The following is a 26,049-nucleotide window of genomic DNA, read 5'->3' as shown; positions in this document are numbered from 1 at the left end:
TTAACATCAAAGGCATCAGGGGTAGTGTCCACGTTCTCCCCCGAGACATGCTCCTCAGCAATGGATACCAGTGTTGTCTTGGCCAATTTGGAGCTATCAGAATTATCCTTGGACGCTCCTCTTTGATTTTCAGTAGCACCTTGTGCATCAAAGGAAGAGGTGGGAATGCATATACTGTCAGGCCTTTCCAACTGAAGGATAGAGAGTCCACCTTCCATGCAAGTGGGTGGTATGTCCTTGTGCAGAATTTCTTGAGCTGGTGATTGAGTGGGGATGCGAATAGGTCTATTTGTGGCATTCCCCATTTCTGTGTGATGGCCTTGAAGATGTCCGGGTGTAGCATCCATTCGTGAGCATCCGAGGTAGTTCTGCTTAACATGTCTGCTAGGATGTTTTCTTTTCCCGGTACAAATATTGCCTGTAACTGAATGTTGTAGCTCAGAGCCATATTCCATAGGTCCAGAGTCATTCGGCATAGGGGGTATGAATGAGTGCCTCCCTGTTTGTTGATGTACCACATGACTGTGGTGTTGTCTGTCCTCATCATTAAATGGCCTTCTTTGAGGAATGGTCTGAAATTCTGGATTGCTAGTTTTACTGCCAGCATTTCTTTTTGATTTATGTGCAGGTGCAGTTGATCTGGAGTCCATAATCCTTGTATGCATTTGTCCAGCATGTGGGGCCCCCAACCTAGGTCTGAGGCGTCCGTTGTGATGGTTTGGCTTGCTTGAAAGTTGTGGAAGGGCAAGCCTGGGTTTGACTGGCATGCTTGAGCCCACCATAGGAACTCTTGTTTCAGGCATGGGATTAGTGGTATTTCGGTTTCTAAGCTGTGCCTGTGTTGAGACCATAAATTCTTTAGGTACCACTGTAGCTTTCTCATATGCAGTCTGGCATGGGGGACCAGGATTATGCATGATGCCATGAAGCCCAAGGCCTGCAGTACTTTCCTTGCTGTTAGTTTGTTCTGCTTTGTTAATGCCAAGAAGTAAAGAGGGAGTTGTTCTTCTTTTCTGCAGTTAGGAATGCCATCTGTTTTACTGTGTCCAATTCTGCACCCAAGAATGTTCTTGTTTGGGATGGTATCAGTCTTGACTTTTTAAATTGACTGTGTATCCCAGGGCTTGTAGTAAGCAAATGACTCTTTGTAAGTCTTTTGTCAGCTTGCTTTTGTTGTCCGCTTGTATCAGGCAGTCGTCCAGGTATGGATAAATTTGGATTCCCTGTAGCCTGCAATGAGCGATTACTGATGCCAGGCATTTTGTGAATACTCTGGGCGCAGTAGATAAGCCAAAGGGCAATGCTGAGAATTGATAATGCTCTGATCCTGCAAGAAATCTGAGGTATCTTCTGCAATTTGGTCGTATGGGGACGTGCAGGTATGCCTCCTTGAGATCTAGAGTTACCGCCAACACTCCTTGCCCAGCATGGGAAGAAGTTGCTGTAGGGTCAGCATTTTTAATTTTGGAACAATGATGAAAGTGTTTAAAGCGGACAGGTCGAGAATAGGTCTCCAACTTTTCTCTTTTCTTGGTACTAGGAAGAGTCTGGAGTAGAATCCTTTGCCCTGTTCTGTTGGTGGTACCCTTTCCACAGCTCTCATCTTTGTTAATTGAGCTATCTGTTTTAGAGCTTCTGTTTTCTGATTTGGAGGTAGGTTTGGCATTCCTCTTTTTACTGGTAAGGTGTGGAAATGAAACCTGTAGCCTTGGTCTATAGTCTGCAAAATCCACTTGTCTCTTGTGATATAGTGCCAATTTTTTGAAAATAAGGCTAACTTTCCGCCTAAGGGTGCTGCTATTTGTTCCCTGGTAGGCGGTGTCAGAGCCAAGTCACTGTGATTGTCCTGTTGCAGTGGCAGTGGTTGTGTCTGTGCCTCGCTGGTTATTGCCTTTCCACTGGCGTCCTCTGTAGGCACCTCCTCTGGATTGATTTCTGCCTCTGGAACGTCTATTCCTGCCTCTCTGAGATTTAGAGGAGTCTGGAAAGGACCAATTTTTGGAAGGCCAGTTCCTGCTAAACCTTGGGGGCTGAACCTGTAAGAAATCTTTAACTGTTTGTACAGATTTTGCCTTCTCTTCCATTTTCTTCATTACTTGCTGGGAAGGAGAACCAAATAGACTGGCCTTATCCATAGGAGCATCTAATAGCTTTGCTTTAACATGATCCTGCAAGACCTGTTCTTTCAACCATGCATGCCTTCTTATAACTGTGCCAGTCATGGCTGATCTAAATGAAGCCTCCAGTGCATCATAGCCACATTTTAAAGAATGGTTACTAACCTACTGAATGTTATTCACCATTTCTAAAACATATTTCTTATCTAAGGAATCATCAGAGGACAGTTTCTTAGTTAACTGATCAAGCATAAACTCTTGGTATTGGATCATATGAAACTAACAGTTCAAAGCTCTAGCTGAGAGAGTAGCAGAGGTGTAAACTTTTTTACCCCATCTCTCTAAGGACCTGGATTCCCTTTCAGAAGGGAGAGGGTTTTTTGCTGAGGTCGAAGCTACTGCCTTAGGCCCCTGGGAGATAGTCTCAGGATCTGCAAGTGGAGCCTTGTATAGGTGGTGATGAGTGTCCGGTACCCTGTAAAACCTATCGGGCTTGGCAGGGGCTGGAGGTAAAGTATCAGGAGCAGTGCAAACATCATTAAATGCATCATCCACAACAGGAAGAACTGGAGGTATAGCTAAGGCCTATGTTGCGGTAAATGTAGAAAGGTCCTAAGCCTTTTTCTTGAATCTGAGAAATCTTGTCCCTGCCATTGGAATTGCTCTCTCATGGCATGTAAGGTTTCCCCAAAGGAAAATTCCTCTGGTGGAGAGGCAGAAGGAATAGATTCTTCAGCATCGGAATCTTCATAAGTAGAAAAAGGAGCCTCTGGATGGTCTGTAATGTCTGAATCATCAGAAGAATCATCTGAGGACACTGGCTCAGGGGGCTCTGCTCTAGGTCTCTTTTCTGGAGGCTGAGAGGCCCTGTCTGGGTGAGATTGGGATCCCCTTATTAAAGAGATGAGATCCTCTGCCAGAGTAAGCATTTGAGAACTGGAACTGGGCCTGTGTGAGGGGGGCTTAACAGGCACTGATTTAGCAGTTTTGGCTGCTTTAGCCCTGGCAAAGGCCTTTATAGACATGGCTGCAGGAGGCCTAGCAGCGCCACGTGCTGGGGTAGAGACATCCAAAGGGATGGTGTCCGATAATTCTAGAGGAACCACATTAGTAGGCAAAACTTCAGAGGCCGATTCAACTAGGCTAGCAGGAGCCTCGGTAGTAGTCATGGATTCGGCTGAAGATTGACCCGTTTGCTCGGTTTCGGCCGAAACAGAGACACTCGCGGTTTGCTTAACCGTGGTTTCGGCCGAAACCGCGGACCGCGAGTGTCTGTCTTTTTCTTTGCGTTTCTTAACAATTTGAGAAGTCGGAGGATCCGACGGCATAATGTACGCAAAATATGAGCCGAAAAACTGTTCAGCAGACTCCGACCGACGCCTAAGCGTTCGTCGGTTGAAGGAAGCACAGGCTAAACAGGCTGCTACGTCGTGGTCTGGGCCTAAACAAGGTAAGCAGTAAGAGTGGAAATCTTTATGAGGTATTTGTTTCCCACAAGTTAAACATTTATTTACTTTTTCTGACATCGGCTGAGGCAAGAAAGAGTCCCCAACGGGGTACTTAACTTTTTAGAAGTCTTCGAAGTAGTATTCGGTAGTAGTAATCTCTGGATCTGACCGACCGGCACTTGCGAACAGCTTCTGCTTCGGGCGCCACGCGGCAAGAAAGACTAGGGAAAATGGCGTCGGCTGATGCCTTTATACCCGAAGACCAGCAGAGATGACGTCGGGTGAAGTGCGACACCAGCCGAGGCCAGACCCAGACTTTGGAATCCGGCCGACTGAAGGGCTGCCTGACGACAGGACAACCCATTTGTTAGGACTGCAGATGCATCCTTGAAGGACATCAATGGACTTTAACTGACGAGTAAGAAAGGCCACTGTTGAGTAACTTACACAGGTAGGAAAGCACTAGGGGAATATCCGCACCAAAGGGATCCACTTTCCTTTTCTGATACCAAATGGATAATCTTCTCCACTTGGACATATAAGATTTTCTAGTACTGGGCTTCCTGCAAAACCTTTAGTACATCCTTAGAGAATAGCTGCCTGAAAGGGATCAAAAGTTGGTCAGCTGTAGAGTTAGCAAATGTGGGTGGACCAATGACCCCTTGTCCTGCGTGAGCAGGTCCAGCCGGTGAGGTAACTTGTAGTGATGACCCCTGCCTAACTGCAGAAGAGGAAGGAACCAGTGCTATCTTGGCCAAAAGCTTCATAGGTGTGTACTAGGCTAATGGCTCTGGAGCCTTTACAAGCCTAGCCCATAGGATTACACTGGCATTGTGCCACCCGACCTTAGTTCCCATTGCCTCTGTCGAGTAGAGCCACTGGAGTGATCCCTGGGGTGAATATTCTATTTGCCATCCACTCATCAAGATTTATCATGAAGAGGGCCAGTGAGGTGCTCTGCTTGACATGTATGGAAAGTCTATTCCATAGCATGGGCAGTCTCTGGGTTATGAACCTGTCCCTCCAGCATGTTCTGTTGATTGTGGTAATGAGGTTGAGGTCTCTGGAGTGTGTGGTGCAGAGGGATTGCGATTTCTTTAGATGTAGCATTTCTAACCGAGCTGGTTCAGACATGTCTTTGTAGATAAAGCAGAGATCACCTCCAAGTAGGCGATATGAGATAGAGAATAGGAGTTTTTTGAGTCTGTCCATATAGGACAAGTGTTTATGGCCTAGGATCCTCTTTGTGAGGTACTTTTATGGCCTCTCCAGCTGCTGCAGTTGTCTACTGAGATGCATGCCAAATGGGGCATTGTACCCGATGATTGGCCTAATGAGGGAAGAGTAGAGGGAGACAAGGACCTCTTTCTTCCTTATGCAAAACCCTTAGTAATGAGATGTGCCATATAGAAGGACTTTCTGACCACAGTGGCAATGTGGTGGTCAAAAGAGAGGTTGCTGTCAACCTGTGTTCCCATATCTCTTTTAACGCCTTCTGTGTTCGGGGGACTACCATCGATGTAGCAATTCATGGGAACTGGGTTTTCCCCAAAGGGGATGACGACACGTTTTTTGGCATTCGGGCATGGTTCTGACACCAGTCGTTGGTCTCAGTGAGGCCTTTCTGTAGGATGTCAATATCACTTGGGGAGTTAATAATGGCTCCCAACTTGCAATCATCTGCGAACTTTGTCAGCCAGAGTCCCTTCATGTTGGCCTGGACGTCTGAGAAGTAGATACCAAACAGGAGTGGACCCAAGACTGATCCCTGTGGGACTCCACTCGTGACTGGTCAGCAGTCTGACTTGGAGTCAGCTACTTTCACAATGTGTGTGCTATCTGTGAGCCAGTTTGCAACCCACCTAGCGATACAGGGGTCGATGCCAACTTTAGTGAGTTTTTCTACGATTCCTGAGTGGGGAATGGTAGCAAAAGCCTTGGCCAGATCACAGTAGGCTGTATGAACCACATTGCCTTCATACACAGCTCTGGTGACTGCCTCAAAGATGTCAACCAAGTTGAGCAGGCATGATCTACCCTTCACAAAACCAAACTGTGTGGGATCCAGAGTTTGGAGATTCCCTATATCCTTGTTTATTAGGTCCATGATGATGCGTTCTATAGCTTTGCATATCGGACTTGTCAGGCTAATGGGGCAATAGTTCTCAGGGTCTGTAGTCACTCCTCCTTTGTGGAGAGGGATGACTGTAGCAGTGTGCCATTCGGTAGGGACAAAGCCTGAGGAGAGGCTGTGACTGAACAGGGTACACAGGTGAGGTGCCAGTTTAAGCTGTATTCTTGACCTTGGAGAGTGTGTTGTTTTAACCTGTATAGCAGTAATACTGGGTGCCTGGCAATCTACTGGTATTGTGATTGGTCGTTGGGGGGGAGAGAGGGGTGAAGTTGGCAATGAATGTGTCGGACAGTATATTGGCAATATCTGTTGGCATGGTATAGGAGGTCCAATTGTGCAGTATCTCAGAGCAAATCTGGGTATTGCCGTGGAGCTTCTTTACATAACTATAGAAGGCCTTGTGGTTGTCTTTACTATCTGCTGCAATTCTGTTTTCATAGCTAGGGAGTCACTAACAAGATTTTTGGTTTGTCCTGTAGAACTTTTCAACAGGACTTTTTGAATTAAGGGAAAAGGGGAATGCACAGAGAAACCTCCCCTTCCATGAGAATGAGAGGGTGTCCACCTTCCACATTTGAGGATGACAGACCCTGGCACAGAAGCAAGGGAGCTCCCTGTTCATAGGGGAGGCAAATATATCCAGTTCTGGAGCACCCCACCAGTGAACTAGGTCCAGGAACAAATCCCTGTGGAGCATCCACTCATGAGACTGTGTCATGCACCTACTTAACGTGTCTGCCACAGAGTTCTGAGCTGAAGGAAGGGACACATCATGCAGAGTTACCTTGTATAAGGCAGCCAATTCTCAAGCTTTGATGGCCAAATGACAGAGAAGATAAGATTTTGTGCCCCTCTGCCTGTTTATGTACCAAAGGACAGTAGTATTGTCTGTGAGGATCTGTAGGGGTCCTGGCAGCAACTGATGGTGAAAGGTCTGTAGGGCTAAAAGTAAAGCTCTTATTTCCCTGATGATATGTTCCTTCCTTTGAGGGGGGGACCAAAGGTCCTGAACTTTCCTGGAAGCAAAGGTTGCTCCCCACCCAAATATTGAGACATCTGTGAAGAGTTGCTGAGGAACCTGAAGAAGTGGGTCAGGGTTCTGATTGAGTTGCTGCATCCACCAACCTAACTCTCTTTTCAAGCAGGGAGGGGAATCATGACATCTAAGGGATAAGCATGCTGGGACCAAACTGTCATGAGAAACCACTGGAACATTCTCATGTGTAGGTTTGCAAAGGGCAGTATGGGATTAGTAGAAGCCATGAACTCCAGCAACCTCAGAGACTCCCTATCCATAATGGAAGGAGAAGGCAGAAGAACCTCCATGAGTGCACTGAGATAGGCTGCTTTATCCACAGGGAGAAAAGCCATCATAAAATCTAAGCAATGCCTGCACCTAGGGGGTCTATATTAGAAGCTCAAATGGTCAAAAGAGCAAATGCTCTTTGATCAAGCTTTAAAGATCAAAGCTTCTAAACAGCGAAGACACGAAACAATTTTTTTCCTAGAGAAAAAAATTGCTGCTCCGTGAAAAAAAATGGGGGGGGGGGCTTTTCCCCCCACACCCACCGATGTGGGGGACACTTAAATATACCAACTCCGAGATCACACCACAGTGGAGGAAATGGCAAACTTCCGAAGATGGCCCAATGATTTTTTTCCCCTGGAGAAAAAAAATTGTTCTGTGTCTTTGCTGTTTAGTGCCTTTGATCTTTAAAGCTCGATCAAAGGGTGTTTGCTCTCTTGAACGTTCACGCTTCTGATATAAACTCACCCCAGGAATATAAAATCCTGACTTGGTGTGAGACATGACTTTCAGAGATTTATTGTAAAACCCAGTGCCTGCAGAAAGGGGATGGCTAAGTTCCAATGTTGATTTAAGGTGTTTGGGCTGCTGGGCAGAAACAGCAGATCGTCTAAATATGGGTAAAAGTGAATTCCTTTCAGCCTTAAATATGCAATGGCTGGGGTTAGGCACTTTGTGAATACCCCTGGAGCAGTAGAAAGACCAAAGGGCAAAGCAATAATTTGATACTGCAAAGAACCCACTGAGAAGCGCAAAAATCTTCTGAAGAGGGGGTGTATGGGGATATGCAGATGTGCATCCTTGAGTTCCAGAGAAGCTAAGAAAGTTTGAGGGGGGACCAGGGGCAGAAGAGTAGGTAGGGACAGCATTTTGAAGGAAGGCACCACCAGGAAGGTGTTTAATAGGGAGAGATCTAAGATAGGCCCCCCAAGGGCCATCTTTTCTTGGAACCAGAAACATCCTGGAATAAAAACCTCTTCCCTGCTGATTCTGAGGGACCGACTGAATGATGCCTTGTTTGGAAAGCTGATTCAGAATCAAGGGAAACAGATGCAGGTGACTGGAGGGAGGTTGAGGTATTCCCTGGAAGGGAGGGAGGGTCTTCCAAGTCATAAGGTATCCGTTTTGGATGAATGAAATCATCCATGAGTCCTGAGTGATCTTCATCCAAGCTGGTAGGGAAAGAGGTGAACGGACAGGGGGGCATGACTTGGAAGATTGTGCAAGTCATCACACAGGACTTTGTTTGGGATGAAAGGGCTGCTGAGGAGGGGCCACAACAGCAGCTGTATGAGTTAACAGCCTTGGCTTGTGGGTGCCTCCTGGAAGGCTTGCAGGGTCTAGTTCCAGAAGGAACAGAAGTGGAGGAACGAACAGGTTTCCTAACAAAGGAAGTCTTGACAGGGAAGTACCAGTAGGTGTTTCAAATCCTGGAGTTCCTTACCTTTTTCCTGCAGTGATTTAATCAATTCTGCAGCTGCTTTTCCAAACAATGAGGAATTGTCAAGAGGGACATCAAACAATTTTGCACTGATATCACCAGGAAGTGCTTGGAGACGTAGCCAGGAATGTCTTCTTAGAACAGAAGCTTCCACTGCTTCATAATTACACTTGATAGAGTGTCTAGCTACCTGAGATGAGTATGATAGGAGAACAAGGGCCTGAGATTTATCCTCTGAATCTGGCAATGAGGAAAGAGCCTGAGTAAGCAAGGCCAGAGCATACCTGGACATGTGTGTCTGATAATGAATTGCCCTGATAGTCAAGGTGGAAGAGGTATATACCTTCTTGCCCAACCTTTCCAAAATGTTACTTTCCTTATCAGAAGGAGTAACTTGGTAGAAGGAGATAAGCGTGAGGATTTATCTGAGGTAATGGAAACCACAGCAGGATCAGCTGAGGGGCATTTAGAAAGAAATCTGCAATCCTCAGGGACCTTATAGAAAAGATCAAGTCTGTTTGGGGCAGGGGCTTGGGAGTCAGGTGTCTTAGATGCAGACTTGAACACATCTAAAAAGGCTGGCAGTACTGGAGGGACTGCTGAAGGTGGAGGGGCCTCCACTTGTAGAAGCTCATAATATCTCTTCTGTTCTTTTGAGATTTGAGAGGAAACCCACTTAAACAACTCCTTCACTTTATTAATAGTTTCCCCAAAGGAAAGCTCTTCCATGGGAGAACCCCCCCCCCCCCCGCATTAGACTCCTCCTCTGGGGAAGCATATTCCAGAGGAGAAGGAATTTGAGTGGAGTATGCTAAAGAGTTTTTATCAGAGGAAGACTCCTCAGATTCTGAGTCCTGAACATGAAGTTCTGCAGGCTGTCTTGAAATGAGGCCCTGGACCCCAGATGGCTGCACTGGAGAAGAGGCAAAGGCTGGGCCCACTATGGGTGAAGACGAAGCTGCAGGCCTCAAAGCCATCATGGCCTTAATAAGGCCCTGTGAAAAAACATCACAATCTGATGATGGGGTAGAAGGAGCGGGAACATGCCTATTCTTTTGCTTCTTTTTCACAGGCTTTTCCTGCTGAGGAGAGAAAGCGGACGTAGCCCTAACCTCTGGTAATTTTTTGGACAAGGAAGCTGGAGCAGTTCCTGAGTCTTCTGCAATCATTAGCCATGGTTCCCCCAAGCCGTCCGAACTAGATGTTTGCATAGGCTCAGATGTGCTAGATGTGCTAGGATCCGAACTCCTGACAGCTTCCATCCCATACCCGCCAAAGAAGCAGACCCTATCGCTGGGTTTTCATCAACCTCAAGGGGTATGTCGGACAAGGCAGGCACGGCTAAAAAGGATTTGGGCCCAGCCATGCTGACCTTCTGGTTTACAGACGGCTCAGAAGTACTTGTGGAATCCTCCATAGCATCCCTAGCTAAACGTTTAAGTTATTGGTTTTCTAAGTATAAATTCAAAGCCGACCGATGACTGTGCAAAGTTTTGGGAACGAAGGCCTGACAAATAGAGCAGGACCAGTGGTCACTAGTAGGCCCTAAACAAAACAAGCACATCTCGTAACTATCTTTATGTAGAATTTGTCTTCCACACCTACACTTGCCCTTCCTGGATGAAATTAACAAAACAAAAGGCAGTAGCAATATATTAAATCCCCTATGGGGTACTTATCTGAAGCTGTAAGATGAAATAATGGGATCCAATGGCAGACCAAATGTACGAGTCAACCTTTCCGAATGGTGGCAAAAATGTTCTGAAGATGGTACGTGCGGACGTCCCTTTTATGGATGACACTGTCTGTGCCTACCTGCGACATCCCACGTACAGGCAGTGGCTCTAAGCTCTTGAATGCAGGCTGGACGTCGCATTGTCTGAGTGGAATGCAACCCATATGTAAAAAATACTGCAACACTAAATAGAAGAACATTAACAGTTACTATTGGCTTATTCAGTGTATGTATAATAGCTTAAAAGATCATGTGCAGAATGTCTTCTTACCCAAAATTAAACTGGGCTTCTTAGTGTACATTTCGCATGTGCATCAGGTTACTTTCTCCTGTGCGAGTCAATTATTTGAATACGTGGTCATGGCTTTTAACCTTTGCCTGTCACACTATTGAGCCTTTTCATACTAAGATGATGGCATTTTTTTAATCTGGTTTAAAACACAAGTGCATATTATGCAGATATAAACCATCTTTCCTTGGCAACATTATTAAACATTATGAGGAATGTCAGCACAGACACAGCCAGTATACTGTCCAGGTCTGAGTGCACATGCATTTGGGCATATTTGAAAATGTTAAAAAATAAGTCTGTCACCTCAAATCTTGTAATGCACTCCAAAAGGACGAAGTTAAAAGAGCAGCAACAAGATGGATCACGGCATGTCACACAGAAACAGTGCAGTATATGTAAACATTTTTAGAACTATGTTTTTAATGAAATACTTGTATTTTTCCAATTACCTGAGCAGTTAATGTGCAAACCTATTCATACAGCACAAATCTATATTGAAAGGAAATGGTTTTCTTTCTTTCCAATTTGTGGCTTTATGCACCATCTTTGAGCTCAGGCTACGCAGATGTCTGACATAAGTCATACAAATGCCTATGTTTACTGATGGAGGAGTGGCATACTTTCCAGCAAAATGGCATGTTTTTTTTTTTTCATTATGCAGCATAAGTATGCAAGTGGAATACAGACAGGCAGCCTCTAGCACTTCCATAACTTCATCCAATAAATATAGAGGATACAAGCACTGAGGGGGAAGGTGATTATCATTCCACGAAGCTTGAGTGTTGACACCCCAGACTGGGATGATTTCAGTAGAAGTCAGCATCTGAAATGCCTGGAACAAGGTCCTTCTGGGCCACCGTAAGGCTACCAGGATAAGCCTTAGTTTTAATGCTCAGTCTGACCTCTGCAAACTTCTGGAACTAAAGTGAATGAAAGGCATAGATCAAATGACACTGCTCTCTATTCTGAGGAAAATATGCCCACTTTTCACTCCATCATGTCCTAAAAGACAGACAACTTTTTCGATGGTTAAGAAAAGTTAAACTTCCTGGGTGGTGAGCTCCAGGAAGACCACCTCAACACACCTCTGATGTAAGTGCAGATCCAAGATAGGATCTACTACTGATTAAGGCATTCCCTCCAATGGAGATCTCTTGAGTCTATACTCTTTATTAACTTCCAATGAGTGTGGGATAAGCCTTAAAAAAAATTACGTTATAGCCTCACCATTCAAACAATTGTTATATCTCTAGAGCCATTCATGTTACTGGAAAACTGGAAAACTTGACACCTGCAAACTATTCAGCACAAAGTGATCTTTACAGTAGTTGCATTCATTCAGTTGTACGTCTTAAATTTGATTTTATAAGCCACAATAAATGCAATCAATATAATTTTTTTTGTAATGTTATATAAACAACTTATGATACTTCAGTAACCATTCAAACAATACATATACTGCCAGCAACATTTTCTTCATAAAGCTATGAGAATTCATATGAGGATAACCTGATCTTTGGGTCGCTCGATTGTTGAAATATTTACAAATATGAAAACCATTAAAAAACAAATAAATAGCATACAAAAATATTCAATATATATTAAGCTGCACTACGCATCCATGGAGGATGGACCTATCAAAACCTGCTTGAGTCCTTGAAAATGCATCCAATATATAGTGCTTGGTAAAAGTATGCACAGAAGACAGAGTAGCATCAAACCCCTTAAAAAAAAGCTCCAGAAAAGGCAACTTTCCTTAGAATCAGCTTGAATGGTAGGAAATAAAAGAAATGGTTTGCTTGGAAACTGCCAAACCCAATTTCTTGTCCTGAAAAGAAACAAAAAGTTGCTAAGATTTTCTAAAATTTCTAGTATTATCTAGATAATATCGGAGCTGTCCATGCAAATTCAAAGCATGGAGAATCCTTTCACTAATATTTTGTGGAGAAGGAGGGAAGATGGGTTGTCTGATTCAAAGACTCACAATTAGCCATAATGTAAGGGCCTGAAGTTCAGAGGGTCTTTTGGCTATATCCAGAGCCACCAACGACAATTTTTCAGGTACAAATTTTCAAAATGGAAGTAGCTGCTGGTTCAAAAGGTGTCTAGGTCAGCTTTTCAAGAACACAGTTCAGGTCACAAGGAGGAGGAATAGGTTTTCTTGGAAGTCTAATATGAAGGATGCCTTTTAGAAAATATTTGACTTCAAATAAAGAAGAAAGAGGGGGATCAAGTGGCAGACAAGAAAAGAGGACTGACAAATGAAGCTTAACAGAAGAATATGCCAGACCAGATCTGAACAACTCACACAGATAGGAATGACCAATAAATTCCCAAAGAAAGCGGTTCCTGTTCATATTTATGTCAAGAACATCTCTTCCACTTAGCTACATAAGCTTTTTTTGTAGTGGATTCCTGTAAAACCTAAAGCACATTCCCAGAAAAATTATGCCAGAAAGGAATCAAAGCCCTGTCAGCCAGAGAATCAATTGTACGGTGAGAAGATGAGGATAAATGATACAGCCCTTCTCCTATGTGAAGAGGTCCATCTTGTGGAGTAACTTGAGATGACTCCCCCTGGCCAGGTGAAAGAGAAGGGGAAGCTAGTGCTGTCAGGTTAAAGAAGGAGTCACCAAAAAAGATTTGGGCCTGTTCAACATAATCTTATAAAGGACCTTTGGCAATAGAGGAGAACAGTGAAATACATACAGGTACATCCCTCTTCCAGAGAGAGGGGGACATGCCAGCCAGCTTCCAAGCCAGAGGACTTGGCACTCTGGAACAGAGCATGCAAAGTTGCCTGTTCTGAGAGAAGGCAAATACTGCCACCTGAGGAGTACCTCCCTGATGAATAATATCCAGGAACACATCTCTGGTCAACATCCACTCGAGGATATGTCCTGAAACTGTTCAAAATGTCTGCCACTACACATTCTTTTCTAAAGGAATATAGACTCCCTCAAGAACCAACTGGTAGAGAGTGGTAAAGTCCCATCCTATGAGTGTTATTCTGCAAAGACGGTAAGGCTTTGTCCCCTCTTCCTTATGTATGCACCACATAGCAGTGCAGTTGTCCATAAAGACATGCAGTGATCGTATAGATCAACGATAATGCAGGGTCTGAACAGCCAAAATCAAAGCCTTCATTTCCTTGACATTGATGTATTTGGTCACTTTCTGAGGCGACCAAACTCCTTGGACCTCAATGTTGTTAGGGCTAGGTCTGAAGCATCTGTATTTAGTTCCTAAGTGTGTGTGTGTGTGGGGGGGGGGACTGGATTTAGAGGCATCTGGTTGATCCACCAAAGAAATTTGTTTTTTAGGCAAAGCAAAGGAGGAGTTCAGAAGTCCAGAGGATGACAATTTGGTGCCAAACTGCCTTCAGACACCACTGGAACTTCCTCATATGGAACCACAAGGATAGTAGATGCTGTGAACCACCAAGGCTCTTAAGAACTGTCTTGCTGAGGTATCTTGCCTAAGAAGAAGATACTGAAAGAAGGTTACCAACGAGAAGATTTTGGGGGAGGAAGAGAAGCAGTCATAGTAAGAGTTTGAATTCTGCAACCCAAGAAAACCTGATCCTGAGAAAGCAACAGAAGTAACTTTTTTAGATTTCATAGTGAAGACTGCATTGCAAATGGGGAGCACTGTGAAGTCTCATATCTTGTAGAAGAATCTGCTGAGAAGGCAGCTTGAATCATCAGAAGGCCATTCAGATAAAGAAAAATCTAAACACCATGAAGTCTGGATAAGGCCATGTCAGGAGCTAGACATTTGGTAAAAACCCTTAAGGTTGTAGGAAGACCAAATGGTAAAGCAGAAAACTGATAATGTGAGGAATATAACAGATCTGTAAACATTTCTTGAAAAGATGAATAGGAATATCCTTCAAGTTTAGAGAAACCAGAAAGGACTGAGGTAGAAGCATTGCAAACAGTCATAAGATTTAACATTTTGAATGAGGAAACTTTCAGAAAAGTGTTGAGAAAGGAAAGATGCAATATGGGTCTTCAAGAACCCTACTTCCTAGGAACTATAAACATCCTGAAATAGAAACCTTTGCCCTTCTGGGAAGGAGGAAGAGGATGAATTGTGCCCTGGGATAGAAGCCCTTAAATCAGCAGAAAAAGTGAGGCAATTGGAAAGGAGGAGGCTGAGGAACAACTGAAAAGGAATTAAGGGACTTCCACACCATTCTGTAGCCCTTGTGAACTATAGTTGTAATCCACTTGTCTGCTGTACTTCTCTGCCAAATAGGAAAGGACACAGACGGTCTGAGAGGGAGGAATCTGGCTGAGATGAGAGGAAAGTGGTCAAATGGAAGCAGGTTAATCAGCAAAGGAAGACTTTTGCCCCTACAGTCACGACTGGGTTCCTTAAGAAAAGTCCTTTTAGAGAACCTTTTACTTTTAAGGCCTGCTTTTGATGTCTCTGCACAAAAGGGCCTGCTTTTGAAGGCTAGTTCTTCTGGTACTTAAGAACAGGGGAAAGGAAAATCTGCTTAAAGTCTTGCATAACCTTACACTTAGGTTCATAGGTAGGTAACTAGGCTATTGGCCCTAGGGCCTATATAAGCCTAGCCAAACGGTACCCTGGCTTTTGCCACCCAAGAAAATTATTTTTCTGTGCCCCTGTCAAGCAGAGCCACAGAAGTGATCCCCAGGGTGAATTTCCTATCTTGTCCTGTAACACCTTACAGAGGTCTGCAGCTGTAGAACCAAAGAAATTTTGAGTATCTACAGGTGAATGTAACAATTTAGCTTTGACAGCCTCTGGAATGGATTGACGCTGAAGCTAAGAATACCTCCTAATGACTGACCCTGATGCAACCACCCTTGAAGGAGCAGCAGCATGGCTATACTTGATCGTATGTCTAGCTACTTGAGAAGCAGAACTGAGCAAAGAAAAAGCTGAAATCTCTTTGTCCGAGTCAGGCATATTACCGAAGACCTCCCTCAGTTTGGAACGGGAAAGTGTATATCTGGTCATATGCTTTTTATAGTTCATGACTCTGAAAGCCAAAGTAGCAGAGGTATGCACATTCTTTCCATACCTACCAGGGGGTCTTTTACCTTTGTCTACTGGCAAGACTTTAGGAGAAGTAGCAAGCTTAGCCGGCTTGTCAGCTGAGAGGGAAATGACAGAAGCACCTGAGCAGGGATTCTTACAAAGAACTTCTGAGCCTCGGGGACCTTATAAAACATGTATGCTTTTTTTATGGGGAGGAGGCCAAGACTCAGGTGCTTGAGAAGCTACAAATAAAAGTAGGCATTGTAGAAGGTCTGGACAAATCCACATGAAGATCATACCACTTCTGCTGCATGTCAGACATCTGACAGCTTTCCCACTTAAAATGTTGCATCATTTTAAGTGCAGTACCCCCAAAGGAAAGTTACTCCATTAGGGAATAAGGGGAAATAATTCCTCTCATTAGAGCACACTGCAAGAGGAAAATGAATCTGGGAAGAATAGCTAAAGACTGCTGCAAAGAAATTAGAAGAAGACGATCATGTCTTTCCTTAGATCACTGTTGTAGAATTTCAAACTGCTGAGTTATCTCACCAAATAACTTGGATGTCTTGCTGTAGTACCAAAGCCAAAATCTTCCAAACAGAGCCAAATGTCTGCTGCATGACCTAAGCCTGTAGGCGTAAGGAAACATAAGCAGATGTACGAGTGTGACAAGCTCAAACTATCTTGCTGTTATTCTGAACTACACATGGTTGTTTATATTTTGTGCCCTCACTGGTTCAGATAAGTGCTCCGTTTGGGCCACTTGCTATTTTTTTTCTTAAAACTTTTTGTGATTCAATACTATTAGATGCCAGTTAGGAGGAGGAGAAAGTGCTATTGTGGTACACAGAATCCTTATAAGGATCTCCACTCTCAGTCTCTCTTTTGCCTAGGTGCAGAACACAACTATAAAAACTGTGATGTCTGTCAAACATTTTTGTACCAAAAAATCCTCAGCACGTCATTCCACTTTTATCACTTATTTGGAGACCCAGCACCTTACCCAAGCTAAAATGGTGGACCCTTCCACTCCTGATGTTCCGTTTATTCCAAAAATTAAACTCAAAAAGCCTAGGCCTATTCCTTTGACTGCCCAACCAGATTGAGATATTTAGAAGCCAAGGTACGTCCGACCGCTTCTCACCCTCCTGCTACTGTGACTCTGCTGGAGGCTGGTATGGTGTCTGATTCCTGCACAAATAGTATGGATGATCTTACCAACATCTGGGAGAAAGGGAAACCTTGTCTTATTTCAGAAGAAACATAAGGTATTCCCTACATATTAATTCAGAACAAGTACCAGGGTCCTTAATTAAGATACATCAGGGGTTGGATCTACCATGACTCATTAAAGTGGACATCACTTCCAAGAAGCAGCAGCAAAAAAACTCAAAAATGTTTCATCCCCACGTCTCAGGAAAAAAAAATGGGTGGAATTCTCTCAAGGCCTGTTTAAGGTCATGTTAGTTCTCAAACCGCTATTCTTTCTCCTTTTTGCTACTACCCTTTCTTACACTCGGAAGAGACATCTTCAATCATAGTTGAGACAGAGGCTGATTCAGATGAACATTCCATGGCCTACTCTTCTCAGATTCACTCCTCAGGCCAAGTGGCCTCCGATGATGATGATACCTTAACCCCTAATTATCCTGTAGAGGAAATCTCCTTTGGGGAAACCACACGAAGCATTCTGAGTGAAAATCCAGACAAATTTCTGATGTACAAGATAGTACAACCTACTAGACGTAGGTAGCCCTATGCCTATACCAGTCCCTCCTGCGCAGGAGGCTTTTCTGGATGCTTTTGCATTCACTTTTTCTGCTCCTGATTCTCAACTCCCCAGGCCCTAAAAGATTAATAGATTTTATAAAGAACCTGAAGAATTAAAGTTCCTTTATAATGATGCTTTGGCAGATACATCTGCTTTTCCTATTTTTCTGTTTCCATGGACAAGCCCTCCAAGCTATTACCTGCTAATGCTCATCTCTCAAATAAGGATAGCACGGCAACAGACAAACCTTGATAAAAGGTATACACTTCTTCCACTCTGGCAGAGCTGTGAATTACCAGACTCAATTGACAAAATACTTACTGCTATTCTACGTAATTTGAATTAACCTCCGTCTTCTCTGAAGTTTCTGGCATTAAGCAGCAGGTGGGTCTATGTTACATTACAGTGACTGCTATTTCGACACAAAGAGCGAAATTCAAAAACAGCGAAACCCCAGGTCACCGAAAAAAAATTGGTAGACCAACAATACACAACACACAAGTTAAAACATTTCAAACTGGTGGGCTTTGCCCCCATACCCCCTAACTAAATATACCAACTCCGAGATCACACTACAGTGGGGTAAAGGGCAATGTCATGGCTCAGGCCAAGCAATTTTTTCCCTAGGAAAAAAAATAGCTGACCTGAGCTTTTGCTGTTTTTGAATTTCACTCTTTATGTGTCATTGAAACGGCATTCGCTGTAATGCCGTTTCAACAATATAATATAGACCCACAGCAGGCCATGTCTATGGTGGCTCAGGCTTCACAGGTTGCTAGACATAGCATCACATGCAGTTATGATGCAACAGAAGCTTCTTCCAGAGCAGCTGCTACTAGATCTCTGTCATTAAAAGATACACAAGGCTTCAACATGGCACAAATGAGAGCACGTAGTCCTGCTAACAATTACTAAATGTTTTTATATTATTTAAAGTTTCTAAGTTTTGTATAGCTTTTAACATTCATCTCAGTTTATAGTGTGGTACCATTGGCCTGAAGCTGCACTTCAGGGATCTTTTGAGCTTGTAAGGTTGTGATGTGTTCCACATTTCTTTTTTTTTTTTAAATCTGCAGTATTCCCCCAAACTGTTCTGAAATCAACAGAAGAGGTTTCCCTTCTTGTCCTTGACGGAAATCAGCTGAGTCCCAGCAAATGTGCAAACAGCCTGCCCCATATCGGTCTCCAACATGACTGACAGTGAAGGCGGGCATCAGAACTGGATGATCTGCAGTATCCTCATAAATAACAGAGATATCCAGCAGGGGCTGGACTGCATTTACTTTCAATTTCTTAGGTTTCTTCCTTAAAGAAGGCTGGACATATAGGCAGGACGATTCTGAATCCAGTTATTGAAGAAAGGCCAAACATGTCTTGAAGTAGGCAATCATCTGGGCAAGGTGCAGAGAAAACTCCTCACAGCTTACAGAGACCCCCCCCCCAAAAAAAAAATGACTTGCAACTACTGAGGGGGTACTCAAGCCAAAATTGCTTCCACAAATTCTTCATAGGGCTATCAGCTGCTACAGGCCAACAGCCAGCAAACCAGCAAACAGAAAATGAGGTCCTTCACCTGCTAAACTTTTGCTATGAAGGCTAGCACTTGGTACCCATTGTAGGTGCAGAGGAAAGATCAGGTATTGTTGCCTACCCACAGCAAAGTGCAAGAACCCCCTCTGCACACCCCAGAAAATGTACCAAAAAGATTCCATCATGTACAGCAATAACATCCAGGTGCTGTGACCACCAAAAGCAAGATCCCTTGGAGAATCATCATCCTGACCTTGGTTTTAAATGAAACCTGAAGTCACGAAGGTCAAAGATGGGGTTGAAGGCTTCTGTTTTCTGTTCACTTTGGAACAAAGAAGAGATGGCAGTAAAAGAACTCCCTTCAAAAGTGAGAGAGTCCCTATGATATGCCTAAGCAGCAAGGTCTGGGCTTGCCCCAAACATTCTGTGGCGACTAACTGATCCTTTAGTGCAGCTCTTACTGGGAAGAACCAAATATCTCAAAGATGTGGCAAACTGGTCAAATTCAGAACCCAGAAGGACTTGAAGGTGACTCCCCAAGCCATAGCAAACCTAGGGAAATGCCTCCCAGGTAATCCTAGACCAAAGTGAAAACGAACGCTGCTGTACTGGTAATTTATTCCCCTCCTGAGCACATAAGCCAGGATAGACAGGTGAAACAAGATTACTAGATATGTGGAAGATTTCCTCATCCTGTAAGGGGTCTTCTTTCTAGAAAACTGGTCTGGCTCGCTGGAAGAGGACTGTTTTACAGGGTTGGCCCAAAGACCATCTTACAGTGTTTACAGCCTGCTTCATCCTTGGGAATTCTAGGCTTTTTAAATATTTAGGTTCTGCAGTAAACAATAACGAATGACTGTCACTAGTGAAAGCCAGTGACCCTACTTGCTCAGCAAATGTATGTACTGAAGTATAACTTTCTCTGTAAAACAAAAAATCTTATCAAATAGTTCAAACACCCGAAAGGTGACGGCTGAACCCAAGCTTTCACAAGATCCAAAGACACTGCTAATATTTCCTTCACCTGTTCTCTTTTGTCCCACAGCGGATATTCCATTACTTACCAGCTCCCCACTTGAATTCAGTTCTGGGTGAACCACACCCTTCAGGCTCAGACCCGTACTCATCCCAGCACGCCTGCAGGGGAAAAAAAAGTGGTTACTTCCAAGTCATCACCCATATGAAATTGTGTTTTTTGAAGAAAGGGGCATACAAGACTTTTTACAAACCACTTCTGTTCAAAAGGATACAACTCATACAGAAGGCAGTTACAGAAGTCCTTTGATTTACCACCATGTCAGTGTTACACTCTGGAAATGTGCATAAACTGCCATCAGAAAGGCACTTCTATCTAAACAAAAATTCTATTTCAACATATAATGCAAATAAGTTTCTTATTAGAGTTAATAAAATATACACTACGGTTTGTGCGAAGGTAATCACCATAACTACAGATGCTCAAATATGGAGTATAAATGAAATTATCAACAGGTGACTGCCTGTGCTGTGGCCAAAATTCAAAAGTAGTAAGGACACCCCAGTGCTAGATTAACTCCCACATCTAGGATGTCAATCAAAAACCTAACTTTAAATACAGAATAACCCAAAACATTTTTCAGATCCTTTTCTAGAGTTAAACATTCACCAACAAATGAGCCTGCATTCTGCATCCCATATTCTGTCTCAGAAGCATAGGGACTTGTTCATGTACAAGCTCAGTGGATAAGAGGAATCCTCTAAAAAGAATATATAAATGCACAAATCTCAAGTAAAACGGGACAATGTACATCCACCCACTCATCTATACATCTCCTACATTATGAAGTAGTACCCCAATTACACCTTAATGTAAGACGAGAAACTCCTACAATGCTAGAGGGACAATATCAAATGTCCATTACCCACAATTCCCAAAAGTAAAGAAAGATGAGACAAAGACAGTGAAGAAATCCCTGCCATCCTTTAAGAGGTATAACAGACTCTGAGATATCAGAACAGTAGAAACAGGTTAGCAGCTCCAAATGCAACAATTCTGTATGCAGGTATTTCTGGTTCTGTGATCATGGCAAGCACAGTCATACAAATACATTAGGTTCATCTTAAGGATCACTGCTGCACTACAGTTAATACAAAAGAGAAAGAAAATGCAAAGCAGTAGGTAAAAATATGGGTCCTGACTCCAGACCTTGAAAGATAACTACAGTGTTCCTTCCAGCACTGCTGCTGGGATGCCTCTCCTGCTTCTCAAATGAAGGTCCAGTTTACAAGTTGGGAAAAGGTGTGGCCAAAGGCCAAACAGAAGTTTCACAGATACTACAGGAACAGACATTCTTGATGAAGACCGCAGTGGAGGCTGCACCTCTCACACAGTCATCTTAAACCTGCCCAGCAGGACCTCCTGTGATGGTCACAGCCAATGTTGATAGACTGCTGGCCATGTGGAAACAATCTGTTTGGAAACAGGTCTCTACTCTGTTTGCAAGGTACAAAGATGACAACGTTGATATGACAGTCTAATGCTCATGGTTCTGCTAGTATAACAGATTGTGAAAACTCAAAGTATGCAGAATAATTTACCCTTTGTTCTGAGGGTGGAGGTGGAACACAAGAAGTTGGATGGACTGATTAAGGGGAAAGTCTAAGACCACCCTAGTAAGGAAAAGCAGTTCCACAAGGAAACCTGGTTCTAGCAGAAGATGCACTTTAGGATTTGGAGCTCTGAAATCTTTCTTGCTAGGGGTAATAAGGAAGAGAACTTTTCAAGAGGTATACAAGGCTGACTAAACTGGTGGACTCAAAATGAGACAAAGCAAGGAATTAAAGCTCAAACCACACAGTGAAAGAGAAGCTCTTCTTAGTAGCAATAATTGATAAAACATTTTTACTATTTCAGTGGGGAAACTGTGGTAAATGGAAGAGCCAAAATCAGGTATGCTGAAAGAGCTGCAAGATGCATTTTACTACAGGATGAATCCTGGTCAAGGAGGCTTAAGATGATTCCTGTAATCCAGGGTTTGCTGCCCTCAGCCCCCACCTGCCTACTGTGCGACTCTGAGTAAGTCACTTAACCAGACAGCCCGCCCTCCTGAAAAGGGACACTTATGTCCACTGGGCTTACCTGGTTAAAGAATATACATAAGTTCAAGGAAAGCTAGGTGATCAAGGGTTCAAATTTTGGTTACTGTACCAACAAGAACATCTTTTTCACCTCTATAGATATGATTACTGTTTTTGTATTCATTTTTCTGGCAGAATATGCTCCATATGGAGAAAGAATACTGCCTGTGAACTAACCTGAAATATTTGAGCTCTGAGTCTGAGGGTTTTGAGGTTGGGGTATAGCAAACCACCCCTCCTGCTGTATCAGAAGATTGCAAAAAGATGAGAAAGTCAAAAGGTTCCTCTTGTAATGCTTGAGTAGCTGACAGAATTACAGGTGTCTTTTGACTAATATGCAGCTAGACAGAAGACACTTGCTTTTACTCATGTTGCTTTTGACTGGAACACTTGAAATGAGAGGAATGGAGAGAAGTACACAAGATCCCCGGTGTACAATGGACAGAGTATGCCCAAACTTCTACATAAAAAGGACAGTACAGAAGATGGTAGCTTGGGGCTGTCCTGTGATGCAAACAGGTCCATTCTTGGGATTTCCACTACTGTGATGTAAAGGAAAATGTAGACAGCACTTAGTGACTGTCTTTCGATGCAGAAAAGTCAGTTCTCAGGATCCCAACTTTCTTCTGCCCCCTCAGGAAGATGCTCCCATCTTCCAGCTTCCACTCATATTGAGCGTTTCTGTTTCTACTTACAAGGCCCAGCAATAAATGCAATTTTTTTTTACTTCCTTTCTTTCTCAGCAATACATTCTATTACCTGTTGCTGTAACCTGCTAGTATGTGGATGGTCAGGCTGATCATCAGGTCCTGCATCATCATCACAAGCCTATAAATGTGAGTGACCCTCACTCATTACATCAGCGTAGTGATGTTGCTAAGGCACTCCTGGTCATAAGGCTAAATGGCAGACCTGAAGGGTGTAATGGAGTGCCATCAACTCTTCTGCACTTACGCAACTCCCATTTGACATCAGTTGGCCAAGTGGTTAATATTTCTGCAGCACATTAAATGAAACGGTTATTGTGTAACAACCTTTGTAGTTAACACTGTCACTCTTGCTTACTGTTGTACAACAAACTTTGTAAGCAGTTAACATTGTCATGCTTGTTTTTGCTATCACTGTGCAACATGTTTTGAAACAGATATGTCACTCTGTTTTACCTTCTTTTGTACTCCATGGATTGCACCTGAAAATGGCTATCTAGATCAGTGTTCTCCTCCAGTTAACAAACAAAAATAAAATGAAACCTTGAAATGAGCCAGGCTAGATCTGGGGGATTTGCAGTTGCCTCCTGTGCAGGGTATGAAGTGTGAAAGGCAGTCCTAGGTTGCTTGTGACCTACCTCACACCACTGGAGCTCCTCAATGGTAGATGGGATCTTAAGAATTCTCTGTTCTAAGGACAGGCAGTTCGCGTTCCACAAGCTCCTGGGGTATTAGTGGATCTTCCTCATGTACACACTTGCATCACGATACCATCAGAATGGATGTTGGTATATACCTCAAAACTTTGATAAACTTTCTGTCAGATAGAGCTTCTGGGAGATGCACAGTAAGGATTAGTTCAATGAAGAAACTGTGTCCGAAGAAAGGCACACACTACAGTCTGCTCTGTACAGGATCACCCTAAGTAAGGTGTTGGTGTGAGACAAATTGAGGCTTAACTTCTTACAAATGAAATACACAAATTCTGAAGATATCTGAAGGTGTAACTGAGAGATTTCTTTAACTTCTTCTTGAAGTTTGAATTAAGCCAGTAGCCAAGGCAGGATTTAAAACAAAGAACCCCCTGAGTATCAAGTTTGCATGCACTGCTGCTGGAATGATGAGAATATGGGAGCAGCAGGAAGGCAAAAGAGATGAAATGAAAGTGAGAATTTCCCAATGAAAGACTCAGGAACTGTCTGCGTGCTTAGCGAGGTGGAATGTGTAGCAAGGTGCACACTACATCCAAAGGATTAGGACAGCGATCTTCATAAGAAGGGGAGGAACAGAATCCCTTCGCCATCACTGAGAGTAGTCCCTCTTCTATAGCTCTAAATTCTAACAGCTGGCATACAACAGGCTCGGATAACAAAAGCAGACTCTTTGGAATGGGAGATACCCCTGAAGACAGGAATCTTCCAAAACTCTTGTTTTGTAACTTTTACTCGATGTCCAACACTTGTTTGATCAAAGTAGGGGGTCCTAATTCTTCTAAACATACATAGGAGTTCCTCCACTCCATCACGGTCAGACAGGGAGATGGAGAGATGGAGGCAGAGTAATGAAATGGTTGCAGACTGTGATCCAGATTATGACACTGTTGCCTATGCTGTCCATTTTTACCATTCCAAGTCTGCTGCCTATTCTGGACCTTTACTTATCCTTTGTTGACTGCTTTAGTCCTACTAGTCTAATGACCTCTTTTCAGGGAAGACTTGAGGAATTATCTGACAAGAACGCTTGTCCATCTTTGAATAATTTATTTGACATTTGTTGACCGGGTTGGTTCAGCTGGGACAGAGCCCTTTTTCAGTGGAGACCCGGGCAGAAATGCTCCACAGTAAATACATACAATAAAGTTGACTTAGTATTTAATTAATAAAACAAGAAACATACATATAATAACTAAAAAAGGTTAAAAACACATGGAAATAAGAATCTACATTATAGCATGTGTAGGTACAATGCAGAGTACAAGAATACATATGATTAGAATTATAGGGCAAACACAACTGATAAGAGTGTAGGTTCAAATAAGAAAGGATTACTAAGCTTATTCATTTGACTGTTTAAAAGTCATATATCAGAGACAAGATAAACTGGCATAGTATGAAAGAAGAAGAGGTTATGTAAAAAAAGAATACTAAAAGAGAATAGAGGCAAAGAGGAGGAAGAGATAATGTACAAATTAAAAAAAAAGAGTGTTAAGAAAAAAAATACAGTTGTAAAGATTTAGAAAAAAAGGAGAGAGATAGAGTAGCAAAGAGAGGTGAGTCAATCAGGTGGCAGATAAGCGAAACTAAACTATGTCAGTGCCAAGTGATTTTTTACTGCATTTCTGAATTGGAGTTTGGGTCTAAGGAGACGGATGTCTAGTGGTAATGTATTCCAGTTCACAGCAGGCAAACAGCTATAAAGGTTTTTTTCCTGAGTTAATCATGGGTTTGTGAATGGACAGGAGATGTTGTTCAGAGCACTGGAGTGTTCTCGCAGGGTTGTAGTGGGAGATTATAGAGGAGATGCTGGGACAGTGGGCTGGTAAAGAACAGAATGAATTATCTGGAGATGAGAAAGGAGGAGGTTATGTGGTAATTCTAACCAGTTCAGTTTTCTGAGACTGAGGCAGTGATGAGATGAGTATGTCATTTCAGCAGCAAATTTAGCTACCTTGTTGTAAGTGGATTGCAGTTTAATTGTAATTGTAGCCTGTAGATTGATGAGAATTTGACAGCCATAAAGAAGGGTAGGTAAGAGGTAGGCATGTGAAAGAGCTATTCCAGCTTTGCTTGCAAGAAAGGTTTTATTCTATAAAGGTGACCAAGTTTTTGATTGGTTTTCTTAATGTTACTTAGGGCATGTAGGTCAAATTTTAGTTGATCATCAATAATGACTCCTGATAGTTTAGTGTGACTTTCAACTGAGATAGGGGTATTGTTATGGGAAGTAATGGTGAAAGATGGTGTCAGGTGAGGCATTGTTTTTGGTAAAAAAAAAAAGTAATAGCTTGGTCTTATTAGGGTTTAGTATAAGATGTTTTTGGTTGAGCCAGTTTTCAAAAGAGAAGGAGTTCTGTGTTATAGTTTGGAGTTCAATAAAGGAGTCAGCAATGGTGATGACTGTGGAGTCATCTGCATACTGAACAAATAAACAGTGAGGGGTTGAGTTAGATAGTTGATTAGTAAAAACATTAAATAGCAGTGGCTCTAGAATTGACCCTTGAGGAACTCCCATCTGTATAAGGCGTTTGGGGGATGTAGCAGAGTTCCATTTGACTGACTGGAAATGGTTACTTAGGTAACTAGACAACCAGGAAATAGAGGTGGGAGATAGGTTTAATAGAGAGAGTTTATCTAACATTAGAGGGTGAGAGACGGTGTCAAATGAGATCAAGAAAGAGACAAGATACAAGTTTATTGTGATCTCTAGCTTGTGAGA

General features: G+C 43.0%; 1 protein-coding gene across 1 annotated transcript in view; it reads right to left on the bottom strand.

The window, feature by feature from the left end:
• Positions 1-26,049, bottom strand: part of ACADVL (acyl-CoA dehydrogenase very long chain) — an 808,259-nt gene that overhangs the window by 91,573 nt on the left and 690,637 nt on the right. The window contains exon 16 of the mRNA XM_044076702.1: positions 19,855-19,927. Coding sequence (XP_043932637.1) covers positions 19,855-19,927 — 73 coding nt within the window. The remainder of the gene's footprint in view (positions 1-19,854; positions 19,928-26,049) is intronic.

The sequence above is a fragment of the Protopterus annectens genome, chromosome 7.part0 (assembly GCF_019279795.1).
Source record: "Protopterus annectens isolate FY-2018-M chromosome 7.part0, PAN1.0, whole genome shotgun sequence".
In the NCBI taxonomy this organism is placed as follows: domain Eukaryota; kingdom Metazoa; phylum Chordata; order Ceratodontiformes; family Protopteridae; genus Protopterus; species Protopterus annectens.
This window is presented reverse-complemented; position numbering and strand designations above follow the sequence as displayed.